General features: G+C 36.8%; 1 protein-coding gene across 1 annotated transcript in view; it reads left to right on the top strand.

Moving 5' to 3' along the window:
- LOC126856364 (GAS2-like protein pickled eggs) overlaps nt 1-17637 on the top strand; it is a 65503-nt gene that overhangs the window by 17581 nt on the left and 30285 nt on the right. Inside the window, exon 3 of the mRNA XM_050604804.1 lies at nt 6012-6509. Within this exon, the coding sequence (XP_050460761.1) occupies nt 6012-6509 (498 nt within the window). The remainder of the gene's footprint in view (nt 1-6011; nt 6510-17637) is intronic.

Consider the following 17637-nt stretch of genomic DNA (forward strand, 5'->3'; position numbering starts at 1 on the left):
GTGGAAACAAGGTCGGCGGCCTTGAAATTTCTTGAAGTTAATTGAAATCGAGTGGAAAGCTGATGAAAGCCGATGCCGCCGTTGAATTATCGTAAATGGCATGATGACTTGTACCGTTCTATGACGTCGTCGCGAAATGTAGAAAAGCGTAAAAGGACGGATCTATATTCATTCCAGTTTTTACTAAATGAACTCTCGTAATTTTTATATAATTATAAAGTCTGTCAACATCCAAATTAATAATTTTTTTACAATTAATCCAATACTCCTCTTTTATAGAGAAAGTGTACTATACTTAATAAAATTATCAATTGCACGAGAGGAAATAGAAGGAAATAGAGAAATATCAATCTGCCTTGATGTGAATTAAATTGAAATCTATTTTTACATGTTTGTATGGAATTTTAAAGGTGAATGTCTATACGAGTTATATAAAGTACGCATATGTGAAAATAACCACAGTGTCCTTGCAGACTGATTATCCTTTTTGGAAGGTCGATCGTAAAAATGAATGCTAGTATATCCGTTTCTGCGTATTTTACACCAAGGAAACATCACGCATGCGAGGTCAAGAGCGTTTCCTGCCGTCTCCATTAGCATTTCTATTGAGACCTCCTATTCCTTTATCTAGCTTGCGTGCGTTCGGAAACGACAGTAGTACGAAGGACCATTCACGCGAGTCTGTGTTACAATTGAGAGTATTTCGATTTCAAAATTATCTGCATAAATATACTGATTTCAAAAAAATATAAATATAATAATCTAGTAAACAAATAATAAAATATAAAATGTAAAAAAAATATGTTAGATGTAAATAATATTTAAAAAACTGTGAGAAGTTTTTAAGAGAAATCAATAAATGACTATAAATAATGAAGAAAATAAAGAGTTTTATATCGAAGATGAATTTAAGAATTAATTTAAGAGTTAATTAAAACGGGGCGTTTCATATTTCTTAAAATGGACTACCTCTTTGAAATATGGAATATCTTTTGACTTTATCGGAAACATTGAGGCTTTAGCCGATGCAAAAAAAAAAAAACAAAACGGGAACTGGAATCCGACTGGTTCCTTTTGTCTCATGGACCTCCCGGGAATGCAGCAGCCGAACGTTTTTTTTTCATAATTTCTCGGAATCGGAGTACACGGGGGGAGGGGGGTGGCCCTTTTCCCTCTCTCCTCATCCTCTTCTATCTAAATATATATACCGCGACCCCCGCGCGTCAGCGCTTCCGAAACTTGCGATGCAAGGGGTGTGCGTTGTAAAAACAACGTACGAAAATAGACGGAGAAGAATCGAGCGGGCGCCACGACGCGACGCGACCCGACGCGACGTCGACGACCACAAGACGCGACGGGCGGTCTAGGACCTTACTTTGGGAATCGCCTTTATAGTCCCGACGCGCATTTTAATGCCAATGTCGACGTCCGTTAACTGTCTTCAAAAGGTTCATTGTACTTTTTTGTATAGATTATGTCATAGGCGGCGAAACGTCTGTTTTCTAAGAGCGCAAAATATCATTATAAAATAGATTGATGAAATAATAAGATGCAAAATATTCTAATAGCACTATGTATAATTGTAATTATACGATGAATGTTTTTTTTTTTTTAAATTCATATAAGATAATTAGAATTTGACATAATTATTCTTAAAGCAAGGTACATAATAACATGTTAAAATGAGATCCACTCTCATTTACGACCTTCGGAATAGCTGTTAGACAAATTACGACATAGATGATGATAACAGGATAATAACTCAATGAGATAATAGTTGTAGATATTCTCCCTCGCTATCGATTATCGGTTAATAGACGTTAAGTGTCTATAAAGCAATTCAGGACAATTATGAAAGATATTCCTTCTCTTGTAATGAATGCCGATAGGCTTTCCGTGATAAATTTGCTGCTTACGAATACCGGTACTTCATTCCGAATCGCATCATCATTATACTAACATTATCATTATATCATCGCATTTAAAAAAATAAAGAAAACCATTTACTTTTTATTTTTATTATTATTTATTTTTATTAATTATTTTTATTATTATTTATTTTTATTAATTATTTTTATCAATTATTTTTATAAAAATTGTAAAATTGTAAAATATCTTTCTTTCTCTTTTTATTATGACTAACTCATAATACTTTACTCAAAATTAATATTCATTACGTGGAACGTTTGATGTCAATTCGTCACATTTGCGCGTCTTAATGATGACACGCGAATCACTTTCTGGGAAGTACTTTGTCGGTTGACGTGTCGTTGACTGTGACTACATAAAGATACTGTGCAAGCACGTTCGCACGATTTTACATACTTGTTCGCGCGCGTGCGACGCTTTGGAAGGTATGGCACAACGCGCGTGTAGAACACGCCGTGATTCACGACGCTTTTGTGCCAGCCGAGGTCTTACTGTTAGGAGCACAAACGCGCGGTCGAGGTTTATTAACCTCTAGCGCGGGGACAAGAACGACAGGATCGCGAACAATCCTAGCGGGGAATCTCTTCGCCTTTCTACCGAGCAAAGAATCTCTCCACGGTAAGAATGACGCATTAGAAAGTATAATAATTAACTTTGCTCGATGAAATGCGCGCAAACTTCAATTACATTGCCTTGTAAAATGCGTATCAATTGCGTACGATAAGTAATCTCTTCGGCAGCAAGAGTTCATTATCTCAGTCTAATCATTATTTCTATTTAATTAAAATTATTATATTTGTCACAAATTATTATGTTTCTCTAATAACATCGTGATAAGGGGAGTTATTGTTTAATATAATCAAAATTTTATAAATTTATCTTCTTATACCGTCGCATGTCAACGAAAATGACGTGTCAATTCCCTTATCACGATGTTATTTATTTAAATGGACAAATATAATCATTTTAATTAGATTAAATCTTATCGTGCGTATTCGCGCGCTTTTAATGTCGCGCCTTTAATAACGCGCCGCCTCACCGTCGCAAATATTACTCATAAATTTCAACAATGGTTTATCGCGTAAGCCCGGCCCCAGAAACTAAATTAAGTTACACGGTTATGAGTAATGATTATTTGCGCTCTCGTTGATGCTACGTCTCATTGGTTTCCTTCCATATCGTGCCAGCATTACACTTAACTACGTACGCATTAAGCTTTTTTTCCCCCCTCCTCCCCCCCCCCTCGGGGGTTCAATGAAACGTCTCGCAAACGTTCCAATTTATAAACGTAGAATGTGCAACGGCCATTTTCATTAGGCACATTCGTCCGTAGTGGTAAGCGACCGTACGGTGTTGACGAGAGGGAGAGGGGGTCAGGGGCTACGTAATGTGACATCCTGCCGTCGCTTCATCTGCCGACCGTATTACCATATGTGCCGCTTCTCTCGTCTTTTATAAGCGCGACTCTTCCTCTCGCATGCAGTGATGCTCAACGCATTATCGTGGCCTCATTGATCATGCTCTAATTTAATTTAAAAAAAATGTATTGATAATGTTGTTCAATGGGAGAGATAAGCCGAGATAAGCATAATGTATTAATGAGAAGATCACTAATAAAAGTCACTTTTACAAGAAACCGAATAGAATTATCTAAAGAGAAAATTAGGACGCTGCTTAATTTTTACAGAGCATTGCTTTTTTTATTAGCCTTTTTTTTATTAGCTTTCGTCGTTATACAAGTGATCAAAGAAATAATAATGTAATATAAAATATAACAATTTATTTTGCTTCTTGAACATAAATAGTATTGAAAGAGAAAAATTACATTGATATATTATTTTTGTTTTTTTAATTCGTACCAATTTCATTATTTTTTTCTTATATTTATCTTTCGACGAATAGAAAATTCTCTCCATCAGTTTTAAGAGTTTTCGACAAAACGCTCCAGTCGTCGAATCGTCATTATCGTCGCTCGCGTTTAGTTGTGACTGCTTGTTGGCAGTCTCGTCTAATCTCTTGTATTATCCCTCGGGGAGGTATCGAAACGGACCGACAAGATAACCGGATGCCGTTAGATATGATTTTTACGAGCTTGCTTCTGGTAGCGCGAGCGTAAACAGCCCCGCGGCCTTATGGTGTCCATGTGTAGATGAGATATATATTTTGTCGGGAGCCCTAAAGAGAACGTCGTGCGTCGTTCGTTCTGTCGGACCGAAGAAATCTCTCGTAGAAATTTCGAGCTTTCATTAAGAATGCGTAAAAGATTAGAATAGCCGCCACTCAATGCAATAACTTGAGAGTTTTATGACGCAATTAATCGACTATTGTAGAACAGAAGAGCAAACTCTGATATAACCGGCCATTAAATCTTTAAGCCTTTTTTTCCCACACTTTGAATTATTCTTAGTGATCTTTTTTTCTCAGGAAATAAAGAAATAAAATTTAAGCATCATGGGAAATGTCAAATGCAAGAGTGTTGTCAAAATTTTTGCAGATATAGCATAAAATATCATATAAAGAGATTAGAAGAGGGGGAGGGGGAAAGAGAGGGGGAGGGGAAGATCAATAATCAACTTTTTTTTTAATTCTGATTTTTTGCTCAATTTTCCGGCAGTTGTAGCTGAAGGATAAAAGTTATAAGTAACAAGGCGCTCCTCGCCTATATGTGACATCGAAACTCGATACGTCGCACGCGAGCTAACAAACGTTGCGCGTATACGGCGCGATGTTTGCTCAGACGAAATACGATTTTATTTAAACATCGGCGACTTTCTAACGGGTCGGCCGTTCCGGGTTCGTGGCAGCTTCTTTTTCCAATGTTAACCCAAATATCCTCCTGACGAGTCATCTCGCGTCAACTCTGTTTGTGCGGCATATTAGGTTCAATGAACTGTCATTAAAACGAGCACCCAGTTAGGCTAGCGCAGTCGTTTGAGCAGATGTTGGGCGAAAAATGAGCTCTGAACAAACAGGAAGGGATTGAAGGGATGAAATAGTACTACCGCCACTGATATATGTATCTTGATGAATGATCGTAGTCAAATTGGACGAAAGGGATCTATAGTTTCTTCATTCAATCTATATGCTTTCTCTCATTTTGATATTGTATATATAGATTTTAAATATTGTTTAGATCAAAAATTAGTTGAAAGAACATGAAAAGAATCTAGTAAAATTTGTAATATTATTTCAATGTGATTTATATCACTGTCATTTATATCACTATTTATTTATGTCATTTATATCATTATTTATTTAAATATCAAATATTTTGTAGAAATTAAAAATAAAATTGTGCCATTCTCATTTAATTCAAATTGTGAACTATATGCGACTAGATTAAATCCCTTATTGTCCATTATCGTTTTGTTCCCCGTTGATCTTTGTCATACAAGGGTGTACGCATCTCGAATCTCTCTTAAGCGGCGCACTCATCTGAATCAATAGCGTGATATTGCATTAAAACGCTTTTTTCTGGAGGGATGACGATCATCAGATGCCATCTGCCATTTCAACTACTCGCGGTAAATCCAGGATTTTGATGCCGCGTCGAGTCTCTCTCGCATCTGAATAACATATGTGTGCGCACGACGATGTAAGAGGATCCAGCGTGTGTGGGAAAGTGTTGAATGGCGTGAAATGAAATATCGCGTATAACGTATACATGTATTCTCTCTAAGCGTCGGATATAAAGTATCGACGTTTGTCATAAACGTCACGAAACATTGATGCACACGTGAACAAGATATATGTTCAAATCGCTATTATTATAAATTGTAATTTACAAGACGCCGCAAATTACGATATACTGAACGAAACAGTAGATTAAAAAGTAAAGTTAAGAAAATCTATGAAATTTTTAAAAATTAAAAAACAATTTTCAAAATTAAAAAAAAATTTTAAATTTAAATTAAAAAAAAAAAAATAAAAAAATATGATTATACATCTGTCTTATTGTTAGATTACTTAAAATTGGCAAAAAATGCGATTTGCTTTCCCTTTACCGGTTTCGCGGCTGTAAATTACACTTTTATTTCTGAAGATGATTTACCGACCAGAGTGATTTCTTTTTCCATTTGCAGCATGCGAACAACGTGCGGAAATATGCGGGCGATTACGTGGCGCGACGTCAGGCCCGCAAAATGCCGATGACACGCTCGATAACCTCGTTGGCGTTGCCGATGAGCCAGGTAGGTGATGTGCCCTACCTGCCAAACGCCAAAGCCGGCACTTTCTTCGCCCGCGACAACGTCTCAAACTTCATCGACTGGTGCCGCAACAGTCTCGGCATCATCGAGTGCCTGCTCTTCGAGACCGAGGACCTGATAATGCGTAAGAACGAGCGACACGTGATATTATGCCTGCTGGAGGTGGCGCGTCGCGGCGCCAAGTTCGGCATGCTCGCGCCGTTGCTGGTCCAGATGGAGAGGCAGATTGATCGCGAGATCGCCGCCGAGAATAAGGCGGCGAATGGCGCCGACAACGAGGAGAGCGACGACGAGTACGAGGAAGAGCCGTGTCTCATATACGGACCTCAGCCGCAGATCATCACGAACGATCTCAAGACCCTCCACGAATTGGTGAGTGAAAACGTATACGATCTTGTGTTGCTTAAGACGGCTCTCGGCGCGGCTCTCGCGCGAGAAAGAATGCTTTTTTACGTTTCGTTGGCAGTTGAGGAAAGATGCGCGCGACGTGCAAAAATTTAGCTTAGTTGGAAGAAAATAAAATTTTCTATTTAATTTCTAAGTCTTGAATACAAGTCGGTTTCAACTTTTCAGAGTTCGCATGCATCTCGAAGCACATCGCTTTGTAATAACGATCACTTGCGACTTGTTTACGATGCTTCGCGGAATCTTTCCGCGGTAGCTTTCTCAGCGATTCGCGGCGCCGATTCTACTCGATGGCTCGTCGATTAAATCTCGGTGGCCTCGAATGTATTCCAATGGCACGTTTCGTCGCGTATCATCGCCAACAGCGATCGTAAACGTGCCGCGGCTATGAAAATAACTCGCACCCTTCGGTGCATATCCGGGCGTATTTATGGCGGTCCCAACTCATATGCCGAGCCGTGAATATCGCGCGATCAAGAATAAGAGAACGGATGTTACGAGATACTTAATGAACTGTCGATAGTTTTATTATTCGATACCGCAACGACTTGACGATATCGCGAATGTAATTAAGAGGTGAATAGCTTTCTGCGATAGTTAATATAATCGCGCGATATGCTTTAAACCGAATTTCACACCTCAAAATTATAATCAATTTATAGTTTTGATACTGATTAATTCCAATTAATTCCATTAATTTTAATTTTAATAATGCGAATTTTTACGCAATGACAAATTTATAATTCAAGTTAAAGGTCGCGTAAATATAATAATAAAATAAAGATTTCTTAAATTCTGAAATACATATATATAGGTCAATTATTCACTTTTCTTTTTATCATAAAGCGTCAACAGCTTTTATTACTCTTTTTTACTTCGCGCTCATATACGCTTCTTTGGCAGAGAAAGGACCGACCGCCGCTCCCACCGTGTCACGATATTATGCGGCGGTGTGTGACCTATCCGGCATTTTATCAACGACCGATTATTATAAATTAACGGGTAACGGTCACGTGCGGCGCTCGTTAAATGTCTCGTCGTGCGCGCGAATCGCACTGACGGCACGGCGTCGCGATAATTTTTTCACCGCGCCATTAATTGTACTGCCGCTGGCGGAGAATGCGACGCTCAGCTGACACTTTCCCTCCTTCGATGACGTAAATGTAATATTATCTATATTTCTCAATTTCATCGTGGTGACATTTCGTATCTTCCTTACACTTCCGCTCTAGGCGATACGATACGATAGAGCAATGACATAACTAAGAAAGATCCCTTGCTGAGGGAAGCTTTAGTCCTTATCTTTGCAAACAATTTCAATGATAATATTTATTAGGCTTGAGAAATAATATATATTTGAAAATATTAAATAATATTAATATTTAAATTTATTATACACATATTACGTTTATTTATTGTTCATATAATTTAAATAGTAAATTATTACTTAACAAACTGCCTAATAAATTATATTTAATTATTATTCAACTATTTATTAACTTTGTGTTATTTTTGAAAGGCAGTGCGGTATGACAATTTTGTTTGACTGGGGGCGACCGACTTGTATCGACTAAAAATATCGGATAGTCGAGTGTGTCCAACGGCGGCGATTACCGGTGGCGATACACGCGACCGGTATTCGTATAAGCGATGCTAAATCGCGGCATTTCACGAAGCGGAATAATTCCTTCCCCAGGGCTTGCAGCTCCACGGCGAACGATAACGTCGCGGCGCGCGGCTTCTCGCCTCTCGTATAGAAATTCCAGGACGCTTTCCCGCGAGGTCGAGGCTCGTGGCGTATCCACATACGCTCGCGGAAGGTATACAGGCGCTTTATCTGTCTCGAAAGAAAATTTCGACATAATCGTAGAATGAATTACAATAAATCTGTCCCTTGTTTGTGACGTAAAAGATTATTTTCCAGGACGGATATGACGCAGGAAACGAGACGAATTAGAATGAAATATTAATATTTGTTAACCAGTTCTTGACTAGAAACACGGAGTTGCGTAAAACTGTCACATTAAAATGCAGATTATTATGTTCGATTTGAAGATATTGATATTTTCAGATAAATAATTATATCGCGTTACAGCAGGTTAAAAATCAATACTTTTAATCAAGATCTTTAGACTCTTTTAATAATGATTTTGATAAAATAACAGGAATAAATTAAATAATGATAAATTAACGGGAATAAATTAAAACTTAAAAATTATTTTTTGACGCGAAATGCGTCAAAGATAATAATGAAATGATAATTTTGGCATCGTGAATAAGATATTCTGTTTTTAAAAAAAGCAACAACGTGATATCATACTTGATATAGTGTAATATAATAATAAGCTTACAATCGAAATGCGCATTGATATTACGATTTTGATAAAAGTATTTATTTGTAGGCTTCGGTATGAAGCGGGAAGTATCGAGGCGAGAGCGTCAATAACTTGCGGATTGTGTATCGTAATATCATTAACACCCCTAGTAGATAGCGTAAGCGCTGCCAGCGTTAGCGGTGGAACTTGGCGCGTGTTACCGCCGTAAATCTCGTGGGAGCGTCATTACAGCCGCCGTTCAAGCGTACTGTGCGTCGATTTTCGCGATCGGCCGCCGATATCGCCGCGGATAAATTTCACTTTGCGCCGCGGGGAGGCCGAGCGACGCCGCGCGCCGGTCTCAAGTAGTAACATACCGTGAAAGCGTTGCCCACCGATTCCAATAAAGTAGAGGTGAGCTAAGGCGAGCCGAGAGAGAGAGAGAGAGAAGCCGCTTTGTCGGCTCCGTAATTAACGGATATATTTATCGCCAAACATACCGGGATCTGATCTGGGTTTTCCATTGTCACCGCAAGTATAAAATTTTTGAGTAATGATAAAATTAAAATAAGGATTAATGCAATTTTTAATTATCTAAAATGTGTGGAAGACTAAAGAGAGGATTATATATCGACAATTTAAAAAGGATTTACATTTAATGCGGAATGTCTTGAAACTATTTTTATTTTAATCCTATATAATTTTCTTTGAATTACAAGGAGTTAATATCCTTACATCGTGTCGCGATTTTTCCTCGTTATAATAAACCATGAGCACGCGGGATATGTTGAATCGAGATTGAATCTCGAGATGACGATTACGTCGTCTCGTGTCAAATGTCGGGGTGTTCAAAGCGGCAACTCGCCGCTTTATTGATAATTAATCTAATCTCTCTTTACGCCGTGAGATACGAAGACACATTCTCCGAAGCGTTTGCTTTTACATTAAAGCCGTTCCTCGCGGCGATGCGGCGGCGATTCAAGGAAAGAGAAAAGAACGAGTAAGAGTATAAGAGCGTGTTTTACGTCGGTTATCAATTAGATTCGCTCTTGTCACGCGTGTTATCTTATCGCGAGCGTTACGACTTTGTTAACCGCGTTTCATATAAACAACTCCGCGGCCGATTTGCCTAATCGTATACAAGATGCGATTACCGCGAACTATGCTATGGCAATTGTATAGCAAGAATCGATTAATACGGAATCGTGTGAATCTGTCGCATCAATTTTAACGATAAATAATTATTTTTAAATAATTTCTATCTGTCGTTGGATAATAATTATTGATCGAATAATCTCAGTATTTCATAGCAAAATATAAATTTTATATAAATTTGTAATAGTTTTTTTTTTTTTTTACAGAAGCAATCGGCAAGCTTTCTATTTTTTTTTTACAAAATTTGCATAAACCTTTGTTTTGTTTTTATTTATGACAATAGTCAGCTGATAGCTCCAGAGAACTTTTTAATTAACTTTTTAATAAACTTGTTAATTTCTTTATCAATAATACAAATTCATACACTGAAAAAAAGAAGTTAACTTAATTATTGATTAATACATTCAACTGATTACTGTTGCTTTAATTAAAATATTTAAGTATTTAAATTAAATATGACGTATTTAACTGTCATGTTCATAGTCAAGTTAACAATTTTTTTTCTCAGTATATAAAATTTTTATTTACCATATTACGGTTTTATTCATAATTTTGTATCGTTTTTTCGTCATTTAGCCATTCATACTGTCGTGATATATCCTGATATCTCCGAGAAATAAAATTTCTACTCGTATATAATGACGCATTTTTGTGGAACTTCGGCTCATACGGGTGATTTCCTTGATTCACAATGACTTGGCATCGGTGTGTTCCGCGTCCTACCGCGGTCCACGATAAGATAGCGCGTTTAACAAGGCTGAATCTAATCGATAGCCGAGGTAAACTGTGCAATTCTATCTATGGTGCGGCATCACGCGTGTGTGTTTCGTTCCCTCGACAGGCGATTGCCGTAAATGGCGCAATGCGAAATCGTTGCCGCCAGCATGTTCAGTTATCGCGGAAGCAGATTAGCAACGCACGAAGACGGAACTTTTTATCCTTTCTTAAATTTATATACAATAATATCTTTTTTTTTTTATCTTACGAATCACAGTTTTAACTGCGCCGTTTTAATCCGCGCACTGCGAATTCGCGTCACTTTGACAAACATGCTATTTTAGCACGCTTAATTTTATATTCCTCATCAATACAATTTTATACAAAGAACACACTTACTTTCCTTTGTATTTATATATCTGTCGAGGTAATATTTAAAGCTATGCACGTTTTACGCACGCATTTATCAAATCCATTAATCTTGATCATAAAAGGTATATTCAATTATATTTTTTTACGTTTGTTATTTTTCAATCAGATTTTTTATCGCTATGGATACAAAAAATCGGGCAAATTAAATTCTTTTTCTATATATGCATGTGTAAAACAGCTATACTGCAAACGAATGCATTCAGAGAAAAAAAGAATATTGTGGCAAATAATATGTGAGGCCCATGGTAGATTCTATTCAGGAAAGTTACCTCTACCCAGACGGAGCTTCACCTCGCGAGCGCCGAAAGCTTGTATTGATCGCTGTTAGCCCATTTCGTATCAAGTTCAAGAGCAAAGAAGGTGAAGTTATTTCGAAGGACGAGGTCCTTTGCCGATCCATACCGGCGCACGGTTACGTTTTCTTCTTCGAGATTTGTATCGCTTGTTGTGTCGAATATCGCTGAATCAGGAAGGTATCTCATTATCGAAAAGAAATATTGGTTTTGCGTTTCACTTTGATACGTTTGACACTGTGGCTCATTTCCGGCGATAAGTGCGCTTTTACGTGATTACGTAGCTACGAAAATATGTTTTTTTTTTTTTTTTTATTTGAAAGCCAGAATGGGTCATCATCATATTTCTAGTCTCTTTATGCTTATGTTCCAGATTTTTGCTTCTATCGAAAATTTTTACTCTTACTTTTACGACTTGGATTCAATATTTTTAGATTTAGATCTTGAAATATTTTTATCTTTACGGACGCTTTTGAAATATTTTTATCTTTATCTCGTCGATTTTTATATGAAAAAGACGATTTTTTTCGCATTGATTCTTTTTTCAATAGCGTGCATAAAATATTTATAATTTATTATAATTTATACTATACTATATAGTTTTAATATTTTTTATTATTATATTTCAAGTATTGAAGTATAACAAAGTACATTGTATATATAATATTTAAAAGTTTTGTATTAATTTTGTATTAATCTGTTTAATACGATGATTGATATTATGTTTGCAATATGATTAGCAGATTTATCGTAATCACACAGAAATCACGCAGCAAATTTCATATTTATCTCGGCTTGATACGCGATCGGATAATAAAGCTACTTTCTAAGTACGTACGGCTATTGACAATGACGTGCGTTTCGAAAAGATATGATTCATAATCAGCTGGACCTATCTTCGAATCGTTCGAAGGTAACTACGTATTCTATATTTGCACACACGTTATTTATACATATGATATCACACAGATGTGTTCATGTTCCAAAATAAAGATCAAATTTCCTAATAGCAAGAAGAACGCGATATTTTACGTGTTTGAATGATTTGTTCATACGATAGAATTACTGTCGATACATAATCAATACCAATAAGCAATTCTCATATAGTTTTTTTTATTAAAAATCACTAATATTGCATTATTATTAGCTAAATATGGATGCTGGTGTCTTTCTCACCGATTCTTCCATAGTTATCCTAAATCTTCTCCGCCGGCTGCTCGATCAGCCTTCGATCATCGTGGGATTTATATACGACTCGAAAGAAAGAGTTACTATTTATCCTCAAGAGCGAGAGAGGAATTCGTTCGCGCGCCTTCACATATAGAACTGCCATAAATGGTGTTGAGTCTCTCCTCCGAGTCTCTCTGTGTCAGTTATTATGTACAATTAGCCGAGATGCTGACGGGGAGAGATGGTTGCTGGAGCCGCACAAGGTCTGCCTGCGGTCCGAGTCTTAGCTAATCACTGTTTGCCGAGCGCGGATTAAGCAGAGAGAGGCAAAGAAATGGGTTAGAAATTTAATACCGAGGTCGGCCGCACTTTGGTCAGTAATTATACATGGCCGTGTAATCTAGGTGAATTGATCATTTCTACAGTGGGATATCTGATATACATATGTGCGAGTCGAGGTTACAAAGAGCAATGGCTGGTCGTTGATCCGGTCAGTTGACATTGGTTAGTAAAGCGGAGAGCGCGCTCATAGGAAGGGTGAGGTAATTCTCGAGAGAGTCGTGAGAATTTTGATTCATCAAATATCAGATGAAATTATCAGTGTGGAAGATATTAGAAATATTTAAAGTCGCCATGTTTGAACGTTAAATCTATATTTTTCTTTTATTTGTAATTTTTGTGTGTGTATTTTAATATTATGTGAAATAATATTTTTGCTCATCACTCAATCCATAAGTTTGGATATATTTACTTTTTTACTTTATTTTTAATTATTTATTAATACATGATGCTTTATTATCGAACTTGTCCCGTTATTTGGAAGTGATTTTACTGGCAAGGCATTCTCGGCAAAATTCCGGACAGATTCTTCCGCGGTCATGCACACAAGTCACCTAAATTTGGAATGGTACCACGTTGAACCTATACGTCAATAATCAAGCTTGGCACGGAAGGGAGATCAAAGAAATATTCAGGGCGCACGCCTCAGTAATCTCGCCCCGATAAAAATCCTCGTGGGGATCAAGACTTTGGTATATCTCGCATGGACTTTCATAGAAGTAGCATGTAGGTTATTCCGATAAAATGCACTTTAAGTGCTTCTAAACGTCGTCGATTGCTCCGAAGCACTATACCAATGTCAGGCGTATCGACCGAAAGTTGAAAATTCCATCGAATCATATGATATAATCTCGCAGAGATACACACAATCCGAGTCTTGAATTTTTTCCTGTTTTTTTCTTTCTCTTGAAAATATTTTCAAATTTTGTATATATGCACTTAAAAGCAAAAATAACAAAATAATTCTCTCTCGCCTCTCTCTTTTACTTCTCTTTGATTGATTTATTTTTTACAGCTCTATATATATGTATACACATGCAAGATTGAGTTACTAAAATTCAGAGCGCGTTTTTTTCCTCTCTTTGATTTTTAAGATATCTTTTAAACTTAATGTCATTTTTGACATAATCAAAATTACTCTTACTCTTTAATTATCTGATTGATAACGCTATATAAAAATTACAATTTTGAAAAATTGCGTAAGATTGCGACATTACGATAAATTATAGAATGATTCCATGGTTTTTGTTCTATTTATCAATTTAATTATATTTTTACCGCAATGTAATAAAATTGGCAGTCTTAAAACTCAAGACTAGAATGCAAGCAAACGCGATTCGCTATATAAAGGGCGTGACAAGTCGTTCCCGCGAAATGACGCAATGAGGCGACTTCGACGAACCATGCGTTTCACCGAGGTTTTCAATTCAAACCGTAAACATTTGCGGGATCACGCATCACGGGAATCATGAAAATAAACTATTTTGCGGAGGGTGGGGGCAGGGAGGAAAGCGGGGACGGCGTGTGGCCATCACTGTTGGACGGAACAGCTGAGAGCTCTGCGGGACGCCGTCTCCCTCGCGTATTGATTCCCGGGACGCCGGCGCGGTTCGGCGCCGGGACGCCTGCCGTAAAAGCAGCGCCTTCAAAAACACCGCAATTCCCCGGAATTCACCTGCCTACACGTGTGTGTTTGGATATGTGTGTGTGTGTGGAAAAATTGCTGCTTCAACTCGGAATTTACTCACAACGGAGGAATCATCCTCGCATTTTCCATTCCTTCCATTCGTGCGAGCGGTGCGTTTATGTTCACACGCCGTCGTGAGATCTGGATGATGCTTGCTTGCCGCGCGTTATGCTCTTTCGTCGGGCTAATTGGATGGCTCTAGGATGTGTTGCGGAAATCTTCGAGAGGCTTGAAATGTCTCGAGAAAGACGCGAGTTTTGCAAATGTTGCTTGGAGAGAGTATTTTTAATTAGAATGTTGAATCTACGTGATTCTTCTTTGAGATTAATTAGGTCCTTTCAGAGAAAGAGAGAAATTCTGTAGCTTTGTACGTATTGATTTTTCAATATCTCTCGATACTTTTCAATATTCATACAAATAATTTTTTTAATCTTCTTTATATATAATATAACTATATAAAAATATTACTTTTTTAAATATTTTTTTTTTATATTATTTATATAATAGCATTAAGCATCACAGAACCTGTTCTCTTTTTTAATTTCTCATTCGGAAACTGTTGGCCAAATATTTTAGCTTGAATTTATTACGATGTCGTCTAGCGGACTGCTTAATATCAATCATCGACTGGAATTCGGCACTTGTAATTTACTGCATCTCCCAGTGCGAGAGAGCGCGCTTGTTCAATGCACTTTTCAGCCGAGTAACTCAATATGCGCCTTCGGCAACAAGAAGAGCCCGATGCGGTATTTTTTGATTTAGTAACGACACCGTTGAAAACAGGCGAGCTCGTCTTCGCTCGCAAAAAAAGAAAAAAAAAACACGGCACAATGCGTATCTTGAGAGGAGACGCTCTAATTAGAATTCGATGCACTGACAAATCGACGCGATTATTAAAAGTCGCGCGGACATGACGAAGCGGACCGCCCACGTAACTGTTTTCTTTCCCGTTTGCAATCGCCTTTCGAATTCTCTTCTTTTTTTTCTCTTTACACGTTACCGGTTATGTAATTTCGCAGTTGGGACATTTGAGCTAGTGTTGCGCTCCGATCGCGATTGATTGTCGTCGAAACGAGCACGGATTGATATTTATTATCTTGATTATTTAGCGATCATTAATATTTATGCAACTTTAGATTCGATCTAGCTAATATTACCGATTAATATCATTAATGATGTTTCTAAACGGTATTATAAATATATATTGATATAGACAACTACGCCGATAATGATATTCGTGTATTTTAAGAAGAAGATAAGAAAAATCCATGTACTTATCTCTAGTCGATGGCTTTTATCTTTTCTTTTCTGTCGGCAAATTGTCAATACCGAAGATGACATCATTAAACGAAAATGTCTGGGCTAAAGTCGTTTTTATCTAAAAACGATGAGAGTAGGAGTAAAAAAAAATAAAATAAAATATGTATGTGTAAGAGACAGGATAAAAATCCTGAAAGAGATTTTTTATAGTTGATTTCACGATATTACTTGCTGGCACAGATTGATATTTTAGGAGGATTATTTGATATGTATTTTGAGACAATTTTTTGAAAGAATGGATTTTTTTCCAAATTCATTAATTTTTACAGATTATCTGTATCTTTTTTTTTTCTACGGATTAGTATTTTGTAAAGATTGTTGAATATACAGCTCTTATATACGGATTGAAAAATTGAACGAATCTCGAGCAATATGTGACAATTTTGATTTTGAAATGTCACATCGCTATTAAACACATAACACGCATAGCAGTGCAATGTGAGACATTGCATTCATACTACTTATGCATATCGTATGACGCGCAAACCACACATCGTGGAAACCGCGAGTATTTGCCAAAGGCATAATATAATCGCGGGAGAATCAATTGACTCACTAATTAATCCTTTCTCGCCATCAGTGTCCTCAATCACATGGACATACTTTTTCTTCATTTGTAAAATATTTAGCCGTTTTAAAGCATTTCTGTCTCAGTTTAGAAACGCGTTTTGAATTAAAGTCCACGATTTTCAAACAAGTTAATAGAACGAGGCAAATTCTGATGAAAAGATTTCAAATTTTTTGTTTTATATAATTGCAAATATTTTATTATAAAAATTATTGAGAGACTTATTTAGTATAACAAATTTATTATTCAGCTTTACGTAATTCCAAATTGTGAGAATATATATGTAAAGCATGTAAAAATCAATTTTAATTACTTTGTTTATGATTGATAGAGACAGTAATATGACATTGAAGATTGCTTTAAAATTTTACGGAGATGCCTAAGAGATATCTTTAATTACATAAAAATATAAATACGTACGATTTTCTCTCGATAAATAGAGACTCGATACGGAAAGAATTAATTCGTAGTTAACTGTTGGGGCGTTACGAGTGTTACGCGAATCTTACATTATGCGCGATAAGAGCGTTCATCAATTACGAGCGTGGTGATAGGTTGAAATATTTCATGGCGTTTCATTAGGCGATTTCCTCGATCGTGTAACCGCCTCTAATCGACGCTCCGTAAATACATACAGCGGCCGTTTATAAAGCGAGATATTATAAATTTCACCCGTGCGCAGTTTCACATTCTGGGATTATGTATGAAGCAAAAGACGGAAACGAGACAATGTATGGAGAGCGTAATGGGCGATCAACAATCGCGTTGCCATAAATCGCGATGGATTACGCGCGGTTATAATGCGTTGTTCTCCTGGGAAATTTATTCGCATAGCCACTAGACAGGATTATTTAAGGCCTCATTTACGTCAGATCATTTTCACCTTAAAGCTGTTCCAGGAAAAGAAAGTCTATTTTTTTTATATATATAATTGACATCTTGACTATTACAATTTGCTAAAATATGAAACTTTAAACTTTAATATCTTTGTTAAATGGAACAGGCTTTATTTTATGGACAGTATAAATTGGTAACTACATTAATCTCTTCAATGAGCTTATAAATCGAATTTTTGCGATAACATAATAGCAGATATAAA

This window comes from Cataglyphis hispanica, chromosome 18 (assembly GCF_021464435.1).
Source record: "Cataglyphis hispanica isolate Lineage 1 chromosome 18, ULB_Chis1_1.0, whole genome shotgun sequence".
Taxonomy (NCBI): Eukaryota; Metazoa; Arthropoda; class Insecta; order Hymenoptera; family Formicidae; genus Cataglyphis; species Cataglyphis hispanica.